Here is a 20,314-nt window from a genome sequence, read left to right as displayed (position 1 = left end):
TATATAAGACGTCTACTTACTACATATGGAAAAATATCTCCCCAGAATAGCACAGGGACTGAGGCTGGTGATTGACGTGGTTCAGTCAGGCTTGACTCAAACTGAAGCTGCAGGTGAATGTTCTGCACCTGTGAGGATGGAGGCTTACAGAAATGGAACACGGCACAGGCTGGCAGTGACTTTTTAAAGCAGAGTTAAAAGAGAAAGAAGGAAGTGCATTACAAAGGATGTGTGTTCAACAGAGAACCCCTGAGGGAACAGGAGAGCAGTGGGATGCAGACCCCAAATTCTCATAAGATCAGACTTAATGGTCTGAGACTGGAAGGACCCTGGTGGTCATGGCCCCCAGACCTTTTGTTGGCCCAGGACAGGAACCATTCCTGAAGCCAACTCTTCAGACATGGATTGGACTGGACAATGGGTTGGAGAGGGATGCTGGTGAGGAGTGAGCTTCTTGGATCAGGTGGACACTTGAGACTATGTTGGCATCTCCTGCCTGGAGGGGAGATGAGAGGGTGGAGGGGGTTAGAAGCTGGCGAAAAGGACACGAAAAGAGAGAGTGGAGGGAGGGAGCGGGCTGTCTCATTAGGGGGAGAGTAATTGGGAGTGTGTAGCAAGGTGTATGTGGGTTTTTGTGTGAGAGACTGACTTGATTTGTAAACTTTCACTTAAAGCACAATAAAAATTATGTAAAAAAAAAAAAAAAGACGTGTGTTCCATAAAATGTCAGTTATATAAAATGAAATTACCTGAGCAGCTAGATGAGAAAAGAAAATACGTTTTCAATTGTGTTCAAGTGTGGTCAGTTACATGCTATCACTGCTAACTGAACAAAGGGAAGATCAAGGCCATGATAGATAGATACTTACCCCTGATGAGTATGAAGAAGCATCTGTATCTGAGAAAATCCTGATTCCTTGAATAAGCAAACTGAGGGACATCTCCTTAGATGAGGAGAAAGGAGAGAAGGGGCAAGGGAGGTATCCAAAGGCAGAGTACCACATGATTTCTAAGGTATATACACTGTGTGTGTGTGTGTGTCTGTGTGTGTGTGTGTGAGTGTTTACCCATGTATATGCATGTGTACACGTGGTGACTTTCGATTATCCCTTTATGGTCCTTGAATTTAAGATAGCTCGCATAAAGAGTTCTTGACATCCCACATAAGAGAAGGTAAAAGGGGGGGAAAAACTAAGTTTAAACTAGAAAGATAAAAAGACAAATTTATAAGGTTAAAAGATAAAGTAACCAAAATATTTTTTTGACACATTTCTAATAAATAACATTTGGGCACATGATTATTTCCTTCCGTTGGGAGTAATAGTACTTCTAGTTACATTTTTAGCATGTTTTGCCCTTTAATTACTCATAATATATTTTTTATAATGTATATTATAATGCTAAGTTTCTAAAACATACGTTACTAAGGTATTTCCTTGTTATAATTCAGATTTTCTTCTGTTGTTTTTATGAACAGCAAGCTAAATTTTAGGGACTTTCTCTTACAGAGATATATGTTTGGAAGAAAAAAATAATGAAAATGTTAATAACATTTGCATACTATAGTATTTAGACTTAAGTATATTTAACCAGTTGCCTTTACTTTCCAATTCTTAGTATTGCCTCTAAATTAACTTTGGCTGAGCTAAATCAGTTACTTTACCGGTGTGAATCAGAAGAACAAGAAGATGGTGGAGGGTGTTATAATATACCAAACTGGTCATCTCTTAAATATGCAGGTCTTCAAGGTAAGAGAGTATAAAGATAATTAAGCTTTTTGTTTTTCTTTTAGGATCATATGATGTCTTTTATAGAAGTAAGAGCATGGACTCAGGGTTCAACTGTCGGGGTCAAATTATGGCTCTGCTGCCTACTCACTGATTGACCTTTGACATATAACCTCTCAGTGCCCCAATTTCTGCATCTATAAAATGTGAATAATTCATAAGACTTTCGTGGGATTAAATTATATAATTCATGTAAAACTCTAAAAACGGAATGTGACACAAACTAACTTGTCAGTAAATGTTATCTAGAACTACTAGATATGTATCATTTCTTAAGGTCATTTGTAGCTCTTTAAACATACTTTGACCCTAATTTTCCTTCACCTGGTTTATTATATAACAAGAAACAGAATAGGCTTATTTGAGCCCCAAATGAGACTAAGTTGTGAATATAATACATTCATCTTCCTTTTTTATCTGGTTGGAAATGTTTTTTTCTTGGCATATTTGTTTTATCCTACAAAGAAAATTTATAGTAAAATAGTATGTAGCTATTGTAGGAACTAAATATTTATCAGTTTACTCCATCTGGTTTGGTGCTATTTTCTTAGATTTTTATCTAGGAATCTGGTTTATCGCGTCTGTATCCCTGGTTCATATGTTTTCCCACTTATCATGCCTCTTTTTCAACCCCTTCTTATTTGTCCCTCTGACCCATCTTTAAGGGCCAATTCAATTCTTAGTCTTCCACAAAGCTTTCCTTAACTATTGCTTTTTACAGTAATTTCTTTGTCTTCTGGACACCCACAGCTTTGATTTATTATGTCTCTTAATTTGTCCTTAGAATGTATTATCTTATTTTAGTAATTAGTATTTGTGTGTGTGTGTGTGTGTGTGTGTGTGTGAGAGAGAGAGAGTGAGTGAGTAAGTGAATGAATATTTCTCATTGTGGTTAAGAAGCAGGGCTGAGAACCAGATTCCCTGGGTTACACTGACTAGCCGTATAGCCTTGGCTTAGTTAACTCTCCGTGCCTCAATTTTCTCATCTGTAAAATGGGAATAATAATAGTACCTGCCTCAAAGAATTACATATAAAGCAATTAGGCAACATCTAGTTCATAGTCAAGAAGCTCAAAGGTTGGCAGTTTGAACCCACCCAGCAGCTCCATAGGAGAAGGACCTGGCAATCTGCCCCTGTGTAGATTTCAGCCAGGAAAACCCTTACTAAATGTCGCATGGGGTCACTATGAGTCGAAATTTATTTGCTGGCACCTAACAATATAGTAAGTATTCATTAATTGTCTACTGTAAAACTCCACTAAGTAGATTGTAAATTTCTTGAGAAAGAAGAATGTAACTGTCCTTTTTTTTTTTTTTTTTTTGGTTCTTGTTTTTTAGTTTTTATTTCTTTCACAAAACTGATCATATACTAAGTTGTCAGTAAATACTCAGTATTTTTTATTTTCTTGTACTTCCTGCATTTTTCCCCCAGTCTCATTTTCAAAACAAAATATTTTACTCTGTGTGTAATAAAGGAGTTTTTATGTTACTGTGTTTAAGTAAATATGTACTTTCAGCTGCTGAACTCCTTCTTCTTGACTTTTGTGAGTTCCTTTTCTGGCCTTTCGTCTTCCTTAAAGTTAAGTTTGGTTCTTTATCAATTTCCTCCACCCGTCTCATGAAATGGTTCTGCTCATCCTTTCTAAATATAATTGTCTTGTTTTACTTTACAGCAATCCCTTTTCCCTGTTACAGTTTAATACTTTCAGTAGCCCACAGAATGTTTTCAGCAGGCTCTTCATAGTAACCTCAAATTAAATCAACATCAACCACTTCATTGGCTTCTGTCTCCTCTAAACAAAATCCACTTCTCTACTTTCCCATTTCTTAAAATACTACATATTCAGTCATGTTGGAATCCAGAAATCCATCTTTGATCTTACCCTTTCATCCTTAATATTTCATCCATAATTATGACTTGTGGATTCTTTTTCAAATTCTCTTTAGTGTACCATATCCTATTTTCCACGGTTAGCACCCTGTTCTGAGAGTACATCCTGTCTGCGAGACGACCTAACCAGTTTCCCAGTGTCTTGTTACCCCTTCCACAAATCATCTGTCCTGTAGGTCATGGTCAGATCTTGCTCCTAAAACACTGCTTTCATCATGTCATTCCGTTAATCGTCGACATTCACTGAGCAAGATTTGCCCTCCCTGAAAATGCTGGAGCATATGTAGAACATTATTTTATATTACCTTATTTTCTAGTTTTTTAATGTAATAAACTTTGTTTCCCAAAGAAAATTGCAAGCTCCTTGAGGAAAAGGACTATATCTTAAATTGATACGTTTATTTTTTAATTTCTCAAAATATTCTAGATATGTAGTAAAATTTGTTATGCTCTACCTAAGTAAACAAATTTAGTCAAAGTCAGTGAAGCCAGTAGAAAAGAGTACTTTATTGAGTGATGAAAGAGGTACTATTATTAGTGAAATAAGAGGATCTGCTGTGTATATACGTAGGGATTCTGATGCTGCCAATTGAGTGTTACTTGACTTTCCCTAAATGAAACTTTCCCTACTGACTTTCCCTAAAATGCAGCTATAAATTGAAATGTGTGTAAAGAGGATATGTCTCTATACATCACTTTGATACTTTATTTATTTCTTGTACCTCCTGTTATATTTCAGAAATTCTTTCCAAAACAGGCTTTATTCTTATTAGGTGCTCTTGATCTCTGAAACCAGTTCTGTGATCTTAAATCTTGCCTGAATATTAACGAATCTACCACTTTTCTATATGAGAAGAAACAACCTTCTTCCCCGAGATGCCTTAGGTCAGGGAAGTCATGTCACTTGCCTTTAAATATTATAACGTTCAAATGCAAAAGAACTAGACCAGTCTTCTAAAGGTATGCATCCTGGACACCTCTGTATAGCTCTTGTGAATGAGCTCTTTAACTATGGCTTTTTATCCTGGTTCAAGTCAGTAATGCCACTAATCTCTAATCATGTTATTGTGGAATATGCAGCCTTGTGTTCACTTTTATACTTCTGTGTCATTAGAGCACACTAGGGGTAGCCTGGGCTATGAGAACAAATTACCTCTGCCAATAATACAGCATGGTATTTCTTTGAACTTTTAGGGTTAATGTCTGTATTGGCAGAAATAAGACCAAAGAATGACTTGGGGCATCCTTTTTGTGATAATTTAAGATCTGGAGATTGGATGATTGATTATGTCAGTAACCGGCTTATTTCACGATCAGGAACTATTGCTGAAGTAAGTAAAGCTGTATTTTAGTCCCCCAAAAACCAAAGGCACAGTAAGACCTATATTGCTGTGTTAAATAGTATTTACATTGTCTTCTAACTGGACACATTTTCCTCCCTTCATCATCTTTCAGTTTTAACAAATGAAAATCTGGGTGGATTACTAGACTAAAATTGCATGTTTGGATCTACCTCTTAAAATATACCTAACTTATAAACACATCAAATTAACTTTTTAAATTGTTTTCGTGGCAGGTTGGTAGATGGTTCCAGGCTATGTTCTTCTACCTGAAGCAGATTCCACGTTACCTCATCCCATGTTACTTCGATGCTATATTGGTTGGTGCATACACCACTCTTCTGGATATAGCATGGAAGCAGATGTCAAGGTATATCTAACAAAACTTGAATAAATAGGCCTGTTTGTGTAGAAACCATATATGGAGTCACTTTATATGTACTCTTTAAAGACCAAAACATGAGGAATTGTCGTAGAATCATAGAGCTGAAAAAGTTTGTGCGTGGATAGTAAATTTATTAACATCCTTTAGTCTGGAGCATACAGAAACAAACTTAGATACTATAATCTGTCTTATAAAGCTGCTGGGAAGATTAAATTGTTTTATAGTATTTCTTTCCATGTATTCACTGACTTAAATTAATTGATCCAGTTATTAGAGTTACATGCCTACTTCTTTTTCTTATTTATCAACAATTAAAATATATTTTGCTATTCATTATGAATAAAATTTTCCTTAAATGATGACTTTCCCTAAAATGAAACTATAAATTGAAATGGACCAATGAAGAACCACCGAAATGATTTGGGCATAATTTCAGAAAGAACAAAACTCTAACCCTACCATTTGTTTCACTGCAGGCCTTGGACTTTAAGTCCAGCTAAAATGCTGGGTAAAGGCAAAGCAGTTCTAAAATCTAACCACACTGAAAATTTTTTTTCGCTGTTACCATTGTTACATATTTGTGTAGAGAGACGATTTGAAGGGAAGAAACCAACTAAATAATACTGCTAAAATTATATTTCTACAAAGACCAGTATTTTAAACTCCGTCACTTTTACTACAGCTTTGTGCAGAACGGGTCAACATTCGTGAAACACCTCTCGCTAGGTTCAGTTCAGTTGTGTGGCGTTGGAAAATTCCCTTCTTTACCACGTCTGTCACCTTCACTTACGGACGTACCATATAGACTAAATGAGATCACAGAAGAGAAGGAGCAATGTTGTGCTTCTCTAGCTGCGGGTAAGAAGTCATGTACAAGGTTAAATGTGTACGGTCGTATTATTTGAAGGGAAAAGGTTGTTTTTAAATGGGAAAATGATTAGCAAAAGGAAAAAACTGGTGACGTTATCCAAGATTTTGTTAAATTGTACAGTGAAAGTGATAGTGTTGTCTATGTGATTTCCTCTCGTTAGACCCTTAAATTTTCACCTGCCTTTACTAGAAAAAAAAAGGGGGGGGCTTAATAGTAACTAGCAATTAAAAAGGAAATTAACTTTTCATTTAGAATGATCATAGAAGCCATCTAGATGTTTTAATTCTGTAATTGTGTTTCATGTTTTCAGTTGATGGTTGGATCTTTTTCTGGTATTTATCGTTCCCCTGTGAATTCTTGCAGGTGCTTAGGAAACTGAGCTAGACCATTGAGGGAAAAAAAATTGATATGCAGAATTCAGTTTTAAAGCCTACTCTTTAGAAGCCTGTTACACAAAATAGTAATCTCAACTTTTTGGATTGTGTACTGCTATTTTTAAGCAACCCTAAAATACATACATTTATTTGTAAACGATACACTGATACACTGATCTAAATTATCATACCTAATTTTTTAATATGCTTAATATTAGGTACAATGTAAAACAAAAATTAGGATTAGATGATAAATATAAATGCAAGTTCTCGTTTTGACTTCTAGCATTCAAAGGGAGTGTTTTATATACTCTTAAGTCTGGAAGAAAGACTGTACTTACTTTTGCAGATAGTATTTTTGGATTTATTTTAAACCTATCAGATGCCTTTCTTTGGTGATAGCATTTTAAAAAAATCAATTACAGTTATACTTTGATAATAATTGAGAAGCTAGAAATCACAAAGAAGGTATGTGATGTATAAGTTGTATGTTCTTAGAGGTCAAAAAGTTAATACAAACATTTTCACATATCAGTGCTAAAGATTTTATATTTTGATTTTTTAATAAAGACAGACTGCCCGTATTTTAGGACATAGCAACTCAGACTTAGCCTTGCGTCTATACATATTCACGTTTTATACCCATCCTTATTATCATTATCAACCATAGAAAACTAACACACAAAGCGTTTGGGGAAATTTTGTACCATCATTTTGGAGACAACACAGAAAGAAATGTCTGATGTCACCTTGAGTCCTAATCTTTCTTAAAGGAAGAAAATAATATCTAGTCCCCAAGAAAGTGAAGGCCCCAATAAAGAGAAACTTAAATTGTGAAATACACTTAGGAATTGCCAACATGTTTCTCTTTATCTTAGTCAAAGTATTTTACCTCTCAGTTTATGTTTTAGCTTTAACCTTTTATTTCATTCTTTCAATATCTGTTATGTTTCTTTATGTATTAAATATTTGGCCTGTGGTTTTAACCTTTAAATTGTAACTTATTAAAAGAAAGCTTATCTGTGTTTAAAGGTACACACATTGAGGTCAGTACAGCTAAGCATCCCTCTCTAATAATGGCACTTAATCTCTTTTCAGTCACAGGTTCTTTTAAGAATCTGATCAGAGTATGGGACCTCATCCCACAAAATCGACGTGAAGTACAGGCATGCATTTTGCACATTATTTAAGAAGATCTACAGACTCCCTATAGCTTATCCTTGTACCTGAGGCTTAGAGCAGCTGTTCTGTGGGTTTGTCTGTATTGTTAAGATTAATACATTACTTTTTTGTGTTTTCTGTTAGGCTTACCTCATTTTTCATCTGGTCTTTTCCGCTGCTGGGGAAGGGATACTTTTATTGCTCTTAGAGGTCTGCTGTTGGTTACTGGACGCTATTTAGAGGCCAGGTAGGAGATTGTCTAAAAAACTACAGCGCAAGTTTATATCTGTGTTTTATGTGCTCTTCAATCTTTCTTATCCATCTGTTCTCAAGAACATTTGGGAGAGTTGTTTTCCTTGGTTTGTTTGTTTGAATGTTCATTTAATAGGATCCAAACTTTATTTTTTTTTATTTAAGAATTTCAAAGGGCTAATACAAAACTTCGAAAATCTTCGAAGTTTCTAAGTTTTGGTTCTTCAAGTCAGGTTATCTTCAACTTTTGCTGATTTCATTCAGTGGAACTAAAATTTTTATAATCATGTTTTCAGCATCACTCATTAAATGGTAAAATTTCTTTGCCTGAATTAAGAACTCAGGTGAACTTTTAGGTGAAGTTTGAAAATCTACCATTTTTTGTCCTTCTGTAATGTGGGCATTGCTGGCCCTTTGAGTTCTATGGAAAGAATTAGTAATCTCTTATTTTCTCCTATTTGTTGTCAGACCTTATATCCTCCAGTTTTATGTTTTCTGCATTTAAAATGGGGTATGTTCTTATGTCACAATAATATGAGTGAATTTATCAGAAGTAGAAAAGAAAAACTCTACCACAGTACCACTCAGAGTGTGTTCCATAAATCAGCAGGGTCTCCACAATCTGAGAGCTTCTTAGAACTGCCCAGTCCAATCCCTAACTTCACAGATGAAAACACTGTACCAGAGAGAGTAAGTTACACACAGATGGTTAGAGAAAAATCCAGGGCTCGAATCAAGTTTTCTAACTTTTAATTCAAGGCTTGTTCTGTCATATTGTGATGACTTTCTGTATTAAAATATAAAGAAATGAGGGCAGGAGAGAAAATACATTCAAAACAGTAGTCACCAGAAGTGACTACAGTTTTTTAAGTGATTGTTTTCATTTCAAATGATTCACTGAATTCTCTTGTTTTAGGAACATTATTTTAGCATTTGCTGGTACCCTGAGACATGGTCTCATTCCTAATCTCCTTGGTGAAGGAACTCATGCCAGATACAACTGCCGGGATGCTGTGTGGTGGTGGCTACAGTGTATTCAGGACTACTGTAAAATGGTTCCAAATGGTATAGACATTCTCAAGTGCCCAGTTTCCAGAATGTATCCTACAGATGATTCCCGTCCTTTGCCTGCTGGCACACTGGTAAAGATCATTTCTTAAAGTAATTTTTTCCCAAAAAATTGTTTTTAGCCTTTTATATAAAAACAAATATCATTAAGAATCCAAATCTTAAAAATTCTTCGAATACTATTTATTTAGCATGTGCTGGTACTGTGTGTTTTTGATTTGGTACTGTGGTGAGTGATTGCAGAGATAAGACTTGCTCCTTGCCTCCAGAGCTAGCAACATGGTAGAAGAGTCGATGTATACGTAAATATGACCATTGCAAGAAGGTGTTCAGGGAGTGGTATGTAATCTCATAAAAGAGGGAGAGGAGATCTGGTAGGTGAGTCTCAGGAAGGACTTCACAGGGTAAAGTTTCCCTTAAAGTGAGCCTTGAAAGCTAAGTGGGGTTTCAGCAATGATGGGGGACGTTGTGAGGAGACATTAACGCCGAAAAGAAAAACAGAGCTCAGGTGGGTTAAGACTGTACTGCTCAGCCTAGTTTAGCTTTGCATTAGGGTACCTGCAGGGTTGTGAGAGGTTGTGGAAAAGATGAACAAGGTTGTGGAGGAGCTTGACTACCTATCCAGGGAGTTCAGAGTTTCCCTTACGAACAGTGAAGAATGAACAAACATTTTTGAGGATTTTTCCCAGTCAAGCATGTATAATAACTTTGTACTTTTGCCACTTACAGCGTGCCTTTATGTTACCGTTTGTTTGGTATATGATTGTGTGGGGATTGTAAGCTATTCCAGGGCTAACGTATATTTGTGTCCTATGATTATACCATGAAGTACTCAAAGAACATTTGTCCAAAAAAAAAAATGGACTTCAGAAATACTCACCCGTCTTCTGCTGTTGACTGATACATTTCAGTTATATGAATATAGGCTCACGTTTTTAAGCAGGTATTTATTTTGAACATAACTGTTTTCTCTTTGTTCAAAAAAATTTTCTACAGCATTATAGAAAAGCTCAAAACTTTTATAATTACTAATAGAATTTTTATAAGATAAGCTTTTAGTCTTATGCATAATTTTTTTTTGAGTGAAGCATAATAAACGTATAAGGACTCTAAACATTTGTTTCTGTATAACATTGTTTACCTGTTTTTAAAGATATGATTATTTCAGATGTCTCCCAATATATCATTGTGAGTATCACATTTATTATTTTTATGGGTAAAGAATATGACTTAAGGACACTTTACTTTGGCTGGGGATAGTTTCCAAAGTCATCATAGATTCCCAAAGCTAAGCATACCACTTTAGTATGTACTTTATTCCAGTTAACAGCAATGCCAATTTAAAATATAGATAGTGGGTAACAAGCTAGGTTCACTTACTGGCCGATCAATTCACTTTAATAGCAACTGTGCAAGCTTAGAAAATTCATTTTCATACCTCAGCAAAACTGTAAATTATTTCGTGTCACAGACTTGAATAATCAGAACTATAAATGTTAAATACTCATATGCCAAAGGTTGACTATATTCTTTGACTTATAGGACCTGCTGCTTTCACTGGCCCCACCCCCTGATCCTTATTTCTTCCTCCAAAAGAAAATATTTGTTTTCACATGACTTGCGTTGTGGGATTTTGGAGAACATAAGAAAAATGCGGTTTCTAAGAGAGTAACTTCCGTTGTCTCAAACAGGATCAGCCATTATTTGAAGTAATACAGGAAGCTATGCAAAGACACATGCAGGGCATACAGTTCAGAGAAAGAAATGCTGGTCCACAGATCGATCGAAACATGAAGGACGAAGGTACACAACTTTAGCTACATAGTAAAGATTTACTGGTGAGGTGAAATTAAACTTTGTAATCGTTCGTTGATTTGACAAATATTTATCGGTATGTGAACCCTCAGGATATGTCAAAAAAAAGGATAACATAGTTCCACATCTCACCTAGTTTAATTTTTGCTTTTGGAGGAGAGATAAGTTTTTTTTTTTTTTTATATCATTTATATCTTTTATCAACCAATTTGAAAGATAATTTTGGTGGTTACATTTATAATCATAATAATAACTTTCATTAATTGAATGCTAGGCATTGTGCCAGCTGCTCAGCCTATGTTAGTCCCACTTAACACTCCCAAGAATTGAAGCAGAGTAGCTTGCCCAGAGTCACACAGCTACTAAGGGGAAGACCTAGGATTGGATCTGTTGTCTATCTGTCTCAGGAGCCTGGACGTTTAGAAAACACTTTTTTAAAAAAAGGTTTTTTATTTGTATAAAAAAAAGACCCAGTGCCATCGAGTCGATTCCAACTCATAGTGACCCTATACGACAGATATACAAAGTTAAAATTGATACACTGTTTTTTGTATAACTGGTAAGTTTCAATATTTTATTCAAATACACATCAGCCATTGTTAACCAGGAATATGTTACCGTTGTCATCCCCTCCCCACCAAAATACGCAGCATGACACAGAGGGATACTTTTTAAATCTCTTCTGAGTTAATTGTGTTCCTTATCTTATGGCACACATCATTGCTAGCCAATGCAAGGCTATTAATTTATTTCATTTTATTCCTCATTTGCCTTAGCTATTCCATTGGGTTTGTTGTTTATTTATTTGTGTTGTTTACTTATTTATTGTCTCTAAAACATGTATTGCTTTATGTATATTTATATTTTTTTAACCTTAATGTTAGAAGAATTAGAGAAGAACAAAAGAGAATTAGAGACTCATAGGCAGTTTGAGAAATGATACATGGAGTCCCAGGAGTCCTTCACCCAACTTCTCCCAAACGGGACATATTTTATAACTGTAGTACAGTATCAAAATCAGGGAAAGGACATTAGTTTGCTACTGTCCAGCTGCTAACCAAAAGGTTAGCAATTCAAATCCATCAACCGCTCCTTGGAAACCCTATGGAGCAGTTCTGCTCTGTCCTGTAGGGCCGCTGTGAGTCAAAATTGACAACAGTGGGTATATAACTTCATGTAACCACCACCACTTAATCAAGATACTGACTTGTTCTATTACAGCAGAAGAACTCCCTTGTGATATTCCTTTCTAGTCACACCCATCTCCTCCACCCCATTCCTGGTCTCTGGTAACTACTAATCTGTTCTGCTTCCATAGAACAGATTGTCGTTTTGAGGCTGTTATATAAATGGAATCATACAATATGCAATCTTTTCAGTATTGTTTTTTTTTTCCCACTAAGCATAATGCCCTCGAAAGCCATCCAAGCTGTTGCATGTATCAGTCGTCTGTTCTTTTTTATTGCTGAGTAGTATTCCATTTTATGGACATACTGAAGTTCGAATCCACCAGGCGCTCCTTAGAAACTGTATGGGGCAGTTCTCCTCTGTCCTATAGTGTCACTATGAGTCAGAATCGACTCAACGGTACTGGGTATATAGTTCTTTAATCATTTATCCATTGAAGGACATTTGGGTTATTTCCATTTTTTGGCTAAAAAATATAAAGCTACTGTGAATGTTCATGTACAAGTTTTTGTGTGAGCATAGGTTTTCCTTTCTCTGGGATAAATGCCAAGGTCATATGGTAAATACATGTTCTCTGTTTTATAAGAAACTGTCGAACTATTTTCTACAGTGATTATACCATTCTACATTCTCACAAGCAAACTGGAGAGGTCTAGTTTCTGCACATCCTCATCAGCATTTGATATTATTTTCTTTTTTTAGTCATTCTGATTTTAATTGTGTAGACCTTTTAATTTGCATTTCTCTAACAGCTGATAGTATTGAACATCTTTTTGCGTGCTTATTTACTATTCATATCCCCTCTTCAGTGAAATGTCTTTTGGTGAAACAATTGAATTGTTAGTTTTTTGACAATTGAGTTTTTAAAGTTCTTTATATATACTAGGTAAAAGTAATTGTCAGTTTGTGATTTAGAAATATTTTCTCCCGGTCTGTCACTTTTCCTTTCATCCCCCTAATAAGGTCTTTTGCAAGCAAAAGATTTTAATTTTGATGCAACTCGTTTTACCCATTTTTCTTCTCTTATGGATCATGCTTTTGATGTCATATCTAGGAACTCTTGACCCAGCCTCAGGTCCCAGATATTCTCTCCTGTGTTTTCTTTTCAAAGTTTTATGTTACACATTTAAATCCATGATTCATTTAGAATTAATTTTTGTATAAGATGTGGAGTCTAGGTCAACGTTGATGTTTATCTTTTTTTTGGTCTATGGATATCCAGTTACTGAAACTCCCTTTATTGAAGAGACTGTCCTCCCTCCACCTTTTGGAGTTTTGTTAAAAATTAGTCAAGCATATTTGTGTAGGCCTGTTTTTGAGTTCTCTATACTGTTCCATTGATTTATATGTCTGCCCTCTACCAGTAACACACTGGCTTGATTACTGTAGGTGGTAAGTTTTAACGTGAGGTGGAGTGATTCCTCCCACTTGTCTTTTTCAGAACTGTTTAGCTATTCAGGTTCCTTTGCCTTTTCATATAAATTTTTGAATAAACTTGTCTGTATCTGTAAAAAACCTTGCTTGGATTTTGGCAAAAATTACTTTAAAACTGTAGCTCAATTTGGAAGAAGCATCTTTACTGTGTTGGATCTTTCAGTTCATAAAATGTGTCTTTCCTTTATTTAACTTTTCTTTGATTTCTTTCATCAACATTTTATAATTTTCAGTGTATAGGTCCTTTACTTTTTTTTTTTTTAAATATTGTGTTTTAGGTGAAAGTTTACAGAGCAAATTAGTTTCTCATTCAACAAATTGTACACAAAGTATTCCATGACATTGATTGCAGTCCCCACACTGTGTCAACACTTTGCCCGTTTCTGCCTTGGGTTCCCCACTTCCTTTTGTTTGGTTTTCCTACCCTTCCTGCCTTCTCATCTTTACTTCTGGGCAAGTTTTGCCCTTTTGGTTTCATATAATTGTTTGTTCTATGGAGTATGTTCTTTTCGGATATTTATTGTTTATTTTATAGGCCTGTCTATTGCTTGGCTGGAAGGTGGTTTCCAGGAATGGCTGCAGTCCCAAGTCAGAGGGGTGTCTTAGGCCCATAATCCCAGGGGTTCCTCCAGTCTCTATCAGGCCAATAAGTCTGGTCTTTTTTTATGAATTTGATTTTTTCTTCTGCGTTTTTCTCCCACTCTGTCCAGGACCCTCTATTTTGATCCCAGTCAGAGTAGTCAGTAGTGGTAGCTGGGCACCATCTTGTTCTTCTGGTCTTGGGGTTATGTAGGCTGTGGTGTATGTGGTCCCTTAGTCCTTTGGATTAATTGCTCTTATGAGTCTTTGGTTTTCTTCACTCTCCTTTACTCTAGATGAGAAGAGACTGTTAGTTGTAGCTTAGATGACCACTCACAAGCTTTTAAGACCCCAGACGCTACTCACCAAAGTAGGGTGTAGAACCTTGTTCTTATGCACTACGTTGTGCCAATTGATTTAGATGTCCCCGAATCCAGTACATGTTTTGCTGGATTTATACATATTTTCTTCTTAGAGGCATGAATATAAATGATATTCTCTTTATTTCACTCTCCACATATTCTCTGCTAGTATATAGAGATATGATTGATTTTTCTGTGTGTGCGTTGATCTCGTATCCTACAACCTTCATGGAATGACTTTTTAGTTTTGGGAGTGTTGTTGTATGTTTCTTGAAATTTTCTACAGAGACTGTTATGTCATCTGTAAACAGAGATGGTTTCATTTCTTTCTTTCCAATCTGTATTCCTCTTTATTTCCTTTTCTTGTCTTATTGCACTGGCTAGGACTTTTGTATTATGTTGAATAAGAATGGTTAGAGTAGACATCCTTGTGTTGTTCCTGATCTTAGTGGGAAAGCATTCAGTCTTTCACCATTAACTATGATGTAAGTTGTAGGTTTTTGTAGCTGCTCTTTATCAAGTTGAGCAAGTTCCTCCTCTGTTCCTAGTTTGCTGAAAGTTTTGTTTTGTTTTGTTTTTTGAATGGGTGTTGGATTTTGTCAAATGCTTTCTCTGCATTTGTTTATGTGATCATGTAATTTCTCTTAGCCTGTTGGTATGGCCCATTGCATTGACTGATGTTTGAATATTGAAACAACTTTGCATACATGGAATAAACTCCTCTTGGTCATGGTGTATACTTCTTTTTATGTATTGCTGGATTTGATTTGCTAATATTTTGTGGAACATTTTTGCATGCATGTTCATGAGAAACATTTCTCTATCATGTTCTTGTACCGTCTTTGGTTTTGGTATCATGGTACTATTGAGTTCATAAAAGGAGGTAGTGGTCTCTGCTCTTCTAATTTTTGGAATTGATTATGTAGAATTGGTGCCAATTCTTCTTTACATTTTTGGGATATAAAGGCCTGGAGATTTTTTTCAGAATTATTAATGTAGTTTCTTTAATAGTTACAGAGCTATTCAGATTATCTGATTCATATTGGGTAAGTTTCGTCATTTGTGGTTTTTGAGAAATTGTTCACTTTCATCTAAGTTTTCAAATTTATGTGCATAGTGTTGTTTGTAGTACTCCCTTATCCTTTTACAGGCTGCTTAACCTGTACTGATCCTCTGTTTTGTTCCTGATATTGGTAATTTGTGTCTTCTTTTTTTTTTTTTTTTTACCTTTTTCCATCTTCCTAGGGGTTTATCAGCTTTATTGATCTTTTTTCTCTATTTTTCTATTTCAAGTTAATTGATTTCTGCTCTTATCTTTTTTGTTTGTTTCCTTTCTTTTGCTCTTCTTTTTCCAGTTTCTTTATGTTGGAGCTTAGATTATTGATTTCAAACCTTTTCTCTTTTGTAATACAAGCATTTATTGGTACAGATTTCTCTCTCAGCACTACTTTAGCTGTATCCCACCAGTTTTGATGTATTTTCATTTACATTCAGTTCTACGTATCCCACCCCCCCCCCCCCAAGACTCCTTTTTCACTAATGGAATATTTAGAAGTGTTTTGTTTAATTTCAGATATTTGAAGATTTTCCTACTAATGTTTCTGTTATCCATTTCTAACTTGATTCCGTTATGGTCAGAGAACATTCTCAGAATTACTTTAATTTTTTCAAATTTGTTGAGGTTTGTTTCATGACCCAGAATATGGTTTATCTTTTTTTTTTTTTAACTGGGTAATTTTTTTATTGATAATCTTACATAGTTTTAATACAAAGACATGTTATATTAGCTTCAAACATAGTATCAACAACATGACTATGTAGCCTTTTATGATACCTTTCAATATTTTTTTTTATTAACTTTTATTGAGCTTCAAGTGAACGTTTACAAATCAAGTCAGACTGTCACATATAAGTTTATATACACCTTACTCCGTACTCCCACTTGCTCTCCCCCTAATGAGTCAGCCCTTCCAGTCTCTCCTTTCGTGACAATTTTGCCAGCTTCCAACTCTGTCTATCCTCCCTTCCCCCCTCCAGACAGGAGATGCCAACACAGTCTCAAGTGACCACTTGATATAATTAGCTCACTCTTCATCAGCATCTCTCACCTACCCACTGTCCAGCCCCTTTCATGTCTGATGAGTTGTCTTCAGGGATGGTTCCTGTCCTGTGCCAACAGAGGGTTTGGGGACCATGACTGCCGGGATTCCTCTAGTCTCAATCAGACCATTAAGTACGGTCTTTTTATGCAAATTTGGGGTCTGCATCCCACTGATCTCCTGCTCCCTCAGGGGTTCTCTGTTGCGCTCCCTGTCAGGGCAGTCATCGATTGTGGCCGGGTACCAACTAGTTCTTCTGGTCTCAGGATGATGTAGGTCTCTGGTTCATGGGGCCCTTTCTATCTCTTGGGCTCATAGTTGTCATGTGACCTTGGTGTTCTTCTTTCTCCTTTGCTCCAGGTGGGTTGAGACCAATTGATGCATCTTAGATGGCCGCTTGTTAGCATTTAAGACCCCAGACGCCACATTTCAAAGTGGGATGCAGAATGTTTTCATAATAGAATTATTTGGCCAATTGACTTAGAAGTCCCCTTAAACCATGGTCCCCAAACCCCCGCCCTTGCTCCTCTGACCTTTGAAGCGTTCATTTTATCCCGGAAACTTCTTTGCTTTTGGTCCAGTCCAATTGAGCTGACCTTCCATGTATTGAGTATTGTCCTTCCCTTCACCTAAAGCAGTTCTTATCTAGTAATTAATCAGTAAAAAACCCTCTCCCACCCTCCCTCCATCCCCCCCCTTGTAACCACAAAAGTATGTGTTCTTCTCAGTTTTTACTATTTCTCAAGATCTTATAATAGTGGTCTTATACAATATTTGTCCTTTTGCCTCTGACTAATTTCGCTCAGCATAGTGCCTTCCAGGTTCCTCCATGTTATGAAATGTTTCATAGATTCGTCACTGTTCTTTATCGATGCGTAGTAGAATATGGTTTATCTCGATGAATATTCTGTGGGCCCTTGAAAAGAATGGGTGTTGTGCTGTTTTTGTATGAAGTGGTGTATGAATGCCAATTAGATTTATTGGTCGATGGTATTATTCAGTTCTTTAGTCTTGCTGATTTTCTTTATAGTTTGGTAACAGTTGCTGAAAGGAAGGTCTTGAAGTTCCCCACTATAACTGTGAATTTGTCTATTTCTCCTTTCAGTTCTATTAATTTTTGCTTAATGTATTTTGAATCTCTGTTGTTTGGTACATACACACTAGGTTTACTGTGTCTTCTTGGTGAATATATACCCTCTTTATTATTATGTAATTCTTCTTCTATCCTTTTAGTTTCAACCTACCTATATTTTTTTATTTAAAACTGAGTTTCTTATAGACAAAATATAATTGAGTCGCCTTTTTTAGCACTCTGCCAATCTCTATCTTTTAATTGGTGTCTTTAGACCATTTATATTTAAAGTAATTATTAATATGTTAGGGCTTAAGTCTGCCATTTTATTATATTTTTTTCTGTTTATTTTGTTTCTCTTTTTTTTTTTTTGCTTTTGCTTTCTTGTGGATTACTTGAACATTTTTTGGAATTCTTTTTCGATTTATTGACAGTGTTTTTCACTTTATCTTTGGGATAGCTTTTTAGTGGTTGTTTTAAGTATTACGATGTATATGTAACATCATAGTCTATAGTGATAATGATATTTTACCAGTTCAAATGAAGTGTAGAAACTTCAGGACTCAAGACAAGAAAGAAAGTCTATTATATTTATCAATGTTTTAATGTTTTATATCATTCTTTCTTCATTCAAGTTTTCATCTTTTATTGTTTCTAAAAGTTCTGTTTGAAGAACTGCCTTTAGCTGTTGCACTAGAGTAGATTTACTAGCCACAAATTCTCTCAGTTTTCCTTCATCTGAGAATTTATTTCCACTTTATTTCTGAAGAATATTTTCACTGGTTTTAGAATTTGGAATTGAGGTTTCTTTTTTTTTTTCCCCCCCAGCACTTGAAAAGTTTTGTACCCCTTCTTCTGATCTCCTTGGTTTCAAATAAGAAATTCACTGTCATTCGATTTGTTTGTTCCCCTAAAAATAAAGCATCTTTTCTCTCTAGCTGCTTTTAAGACTTTCTTTAGTTTTCAGTTTGATTATGATGTTTATAATTTGACATGGTTTTCTTTTATGCTTTTCATCAAATTTGGAAAATTTTTCAGCCATTCTTTAGCTCCACACTTTTTTCTGTCCTTCTGAGACTCCATTGTCATAAATATGAGAACTTTTATTATTATCTCACAAGACTCTGAGGATATACTTGATATACTATAACATAATGTGTATGTGTATATGTGCTATATATACTTGTTTTAAATGTTTTACAATTTTACACAAATATTTTCTTGTTGTTGTTGTTATTAGGTGCATCAAGTCAGTTCCGGCTCATAGCAACCCTACAGCAGAACAAAACACTGCCTGGTCCTGTGCTATCCTCACAATCTTTGCTATATTTGAGGCCATTTTTGCAGCCACTGTGTCAACCCATCTTGCTGAACATCTTCCTCTTTTTTACTGACCCTCTACTTTACCAAGCATGATGTCCTTCTCCAAGGACTAGTCCCTCCTGATGACATGCCCAAAGTACATGAAACTGAGTCGCACCATCATTGCTTCTAAGGGGCATCCTGGCTGTACTTCTTCTGAGACAGATTTGTTCATTCTTTTGGCATGGTATATTCAATATTCTTCACCAACACCACAATTCAAAGGCATCAGTTCTTCTTCAGTCTTCCTTATTCATCGTCCAGCTTTCATGTGCATATAAGGCAGGGGCACCTTAGTCCTCAAGATGACATCTTTGCCTCTTAACACTTTAAAGAGGTATTTTGCAGCACATTTGTCCAAGGCAGTACATCATTTGATTTCTTGACTGCTGCTTCCGTGGGTGTTGTGAATCCAAATAAAATGAAGCCCTTGACAGTTTCAGTCTTTTCTCTTGTTTATCATAATGTTGCTTATTGGTCCAGTTGTGATAATTTTTGTTTTCTGAATGTTGAGGTATAATCCATACTGAGGGCTGTCGTCTTTGATATTCATCAGTACGTGTTTCAGGGCCTCTTCACTTTCCACAAGCACGGTTGTGTCATCTACATATTGTAGGTTTTTAATGAGTCTTCCTCCCGTGTTGATACTATGTTCTTCTTCATATACTCCAGTTTCTTGGGTATTGTATTGTCATATTAGACAGAGCCATATGGACATATTTTGTTGTTGTTACTACTGTGATTTTTGTTGTTAGCTACCCTCAAGTTTTCCCGCAACTCATGACAGCCCCATGCCCAACAGGATGAAACACTGCCTAGTTATGCAATTCCCATGATTCATTATGGATCAGAGAGTTGTGATCTATAGGGTTTTCCTTGGCTGATTTTCAGAAGTAGATTACTAGGCATTTCTTCCTAGTCCATATTAGCCTGGAAGTGCTGCTAAGACTTGTTCAGCATCGTAGCAACATGCAAACCACCGCTGACAGACAGGTGATAGCTGCACATACTTGTATATATCATCCTCTGTGTTTTATACTTTTACAGAAAAGGCATCTTATTATACATATCCTTTTGTAACTTGTTCACTTAGTCATTTTGTTTGGGGGATTTATCCATTTTTGATACATATAAATTCAGTTCATTAATTTTAAATGCTATAGAGAGTTTTCCATTATATGAATAAACCACAATTCATTCCTCTATCAAGGGGCAGTTAAGTTGTTTGATTTTCTTTGGGGCCCAGGGGGGTGCTTTGCTTATACAAAAAGCAT

The 20,314-nt window shown here is 35.8% G+C and overlaps 1 protein-coding gene across 2 annotated transcripts in view; it reads left to right on the top strand.

Annotated features, from left to right (window-relative positions):
• The window catches only part of AGL (amylo-alpha-1, 6-glucosidase, 4-alpha-glucanotransferase), an 82,148-nt gene that overhangs the window by 48,601 nt on the left and 13,233 nt on the right, over positions 1–20,314 (top strand). For both annotated transcript variants that reach the window (XM_023547411.2, XM_010589500.3), the window contains exons 21-27: positions 1,618–1,748; positions 4,873–5,009; positions 5,255–5,388; positions 6,086–6,261; positions 7,954–8,056; positions 8,978–9,203; positions 10,821–10,932. In XM_023547411.2, the coding sequence (XP_023403179.1) occupies positions 1,618–1,748; positions 4,873–5,009; positions 5,255–5,388; positions 6,086–6,261; positions 7,954–8,056; positions 8,978–9,203; positions 10,821–10,932 (1,019 nt within the window). The remainder of the gene's footprint in view (positions 1–1,617; positions 1,749–4,872; positions 5,010–5,254; positions 5,389–6,085; positions 6,262–7,953; positions 8,057–8,977; positions 9,204–10,820; positions 10,933–20,314) is intronic.

This window comes from Loxodonta africana, chromosome 3 (assembly GCF_030014295.1).
Source record: "Loxodonta africana isolate mLoxAfr1 chromosome 3, mLoxAfr1.hap2, whole genome shotgun sequence".
Classification (NCBI taxonomy): Eukaryota; Metazoa; Chordata; class Mammalia; order Proboscidea; family Elephantidae; genus Loxodonta; species Loxodonta africana.
Note: the sequence above shows the minus strand (reverse complement) of the source record. Positions and strands in the feature narration are given on the sequence as shown.